This window comes from Triticum dicoccoides, unplaced genomic scaffold (genome assembly GCF_002162155.2).
Source record: "Triticum dicoccoides isolate Atlit2015 ecotype Zavitan unplaced genomic scaffold, WEW_v2.0 scaffold186352, whole genome shotgun sequence".
Classification (NCBI taxonomy): domain Eukaryota; kingdom Viridiplantae; phylum Streptophyta; class Magnoliopsida; order Poales; family Poaceae; genus Triticum; species Triticum dicoccoides.
Window position 1 is genome coordinate 755 of NW_021228285.1, and position 1,718 is coordinate 2,472.

Genomic DNA, 1,718 nt, shown 5'->3' on the forward strand with positions numbered 1-1,718 from the left:
TCACTTCATATTTAGAGGTCTACTTTTTTATACCTATTTTTTGCAAAACGGTTTACACAAGTCTTTTCTAGGAACAATTTGAATTGAACCATGATAATCTCCCTGTTTAAGGGTACAAAGCCGACACAATGCAAGTGGGAACATCCACATCCTTCCCATCACTATCCAATTCAAATTAAAAAAATCATTTTAATTAAGAACATAAACCCCTGGACCGTGTGCACGTCTGTGCATGTAGACTATAAAATGGGAGAAGCGCGCGAGCTGCTGCAAGAGCGCTACATCTGTCTCTTCACTCGACCTCAGCTCAGTCAGCAGGAGAAAAATGGGCGCGGTGCTTTCTACGAAGAAAGCGACGAAAATGGATGTGGACAAGGTGGAGGTGGTGGAGTCGTGCATGGTGGCACCCTGCCAGGAGACGCCTAGGAGAGGCATGTGGCTCTCCCCGCTCGACCTCATGCTGGTCAACAGAGGCCACACCCCCGCCGTCTACTTCTACCCGTACCGCTCCGAGCCCGGTGACTTCTTCGACGTGGCCAGGCTCAAGGCGGCGATGGCCAAGGCACTCGTGGCTTTCTACCCCCTGGCCGGCCGCCTCGGCATGGACGGCATCGGCCGGGCAGAGATCGACTGCACCGGCCAGGGCGCGCTCTTCGTCGTCGCTCGCTCGGACCTCACCATCGACGACTTCCGCAGCTTCTTGCCGTCGCCCGAGCTGAGGACGCTCTTTGTTCCCCGCGTCGACGACCACTCGCCGTCCGTCTTGTGCGCTGTCCAGGTGACCTTCTTGAAGTGCAGCGGGGTGGCATTAGGGACGGCCCTGCACCACGTCGCCGTCGACGCCATCAGCGCGTTCCACTTCTTGCAGACGTGGTCTGCCTTCTCCAGGGGCGGCGGCGAGGCGGCGCTAGAGCTCCCGTTCCACGACCGCACCCTCCTCCGCGCGCGCTCCCCACCCTTGGTCCAGCCCGACGCCTTCTCGGCCTTCTGCCCCAAGCTGAACCTATCCGTCGAGCCGTCGGAGACCATCATCACCCAGGCTTTCGTCGTCTCCAAGGACCAGGTCACCGCTCTCAAGCGTGCCTGCGTCGGCGGCGACGGCGGCCGCGTGAGCACGTTCTGCGCCCTGAGTGCCCACGTGTGGCGGTGCATCTGCGTCGTCCGCTTCACCTTTCCGGCCAGCGTCCGGCGCAGCATGAGGCCACCGCTCCCGCCTGGCTACTGCGGCAACGGGATGATCTGGATTGGCGCGGCTGGCAAGGTGCGAGACGTCACCTCCTCGGAGTCGGAGGACCTGGTGTTCGTGGCCGGCCAGATCAGCAGCGCCGTCCGTCGGATGGACGACGAGCTAGTGCGCTCGGCGTTAGACTACTTCGAGCTCACCGAGATGGACAGCAAGCCGGTGCCGGGGCGCATGCCAGAGACGGAGCTGCGGGTGATCAGCTGGCTTGGCATGCCGGTGTACGAGGTGGACTTCGGGTGGGGGAAGCCGCTGGCAATGCTGCGCGCCGTGTCGGAGCGCGCCGGGTTCGTCTATCTGATGGACAGCGGGAAGGGGGACGGCAGCGTGCGCGTCCTCATGTGTATGGAGATCGCGATCCTCAACGATTTCCAGCGCCTACTGTACGCCCGGTTCTAGCTCCACGCGCCGAAAACATGTTTTAGAGCCTATGCACCCGGGTACTCCTTATCCAACCACTCATTTCTGCATCAAGATT

At 60.5% G+C, this 1,718-nt stretch overlaps 1 protein-coding gene across 1 annotated transcript; it reads left to right on the plus strand.

Moving 5' to 3' along the window:
- Positions 1-293: 293 nt before the first annotated feature.
- On the plus strand, positions 294-1,659 carry LOC119344793 (putrescine hydroxycinnamoyltransferase 1-like). The gene has a single exon (XM_037615134.1). It carries the CDS (start codon positions 326-328, stop codon positions 1,637-1,639), a length of 1,314 nt encoding a protein of 437 aa, XP_037471031.1. The 5' UTR covers positions 294-325; the 3' UTR covers positions 1,640-1,659.
- The last annotated feature ends 59 nt before the right edge of the window (positions 1,660-1,718 follow it).

Bases quoted from the DNA above. Each gene is read 5' to 3' on its own strand.
- LOC119344793 (XM_037615134.1), top strand. From the start codon at position 326: ATGGGCGCGGTGCTTTCTACGAAGAAAGCGACGAAAATGGATGTGGAC.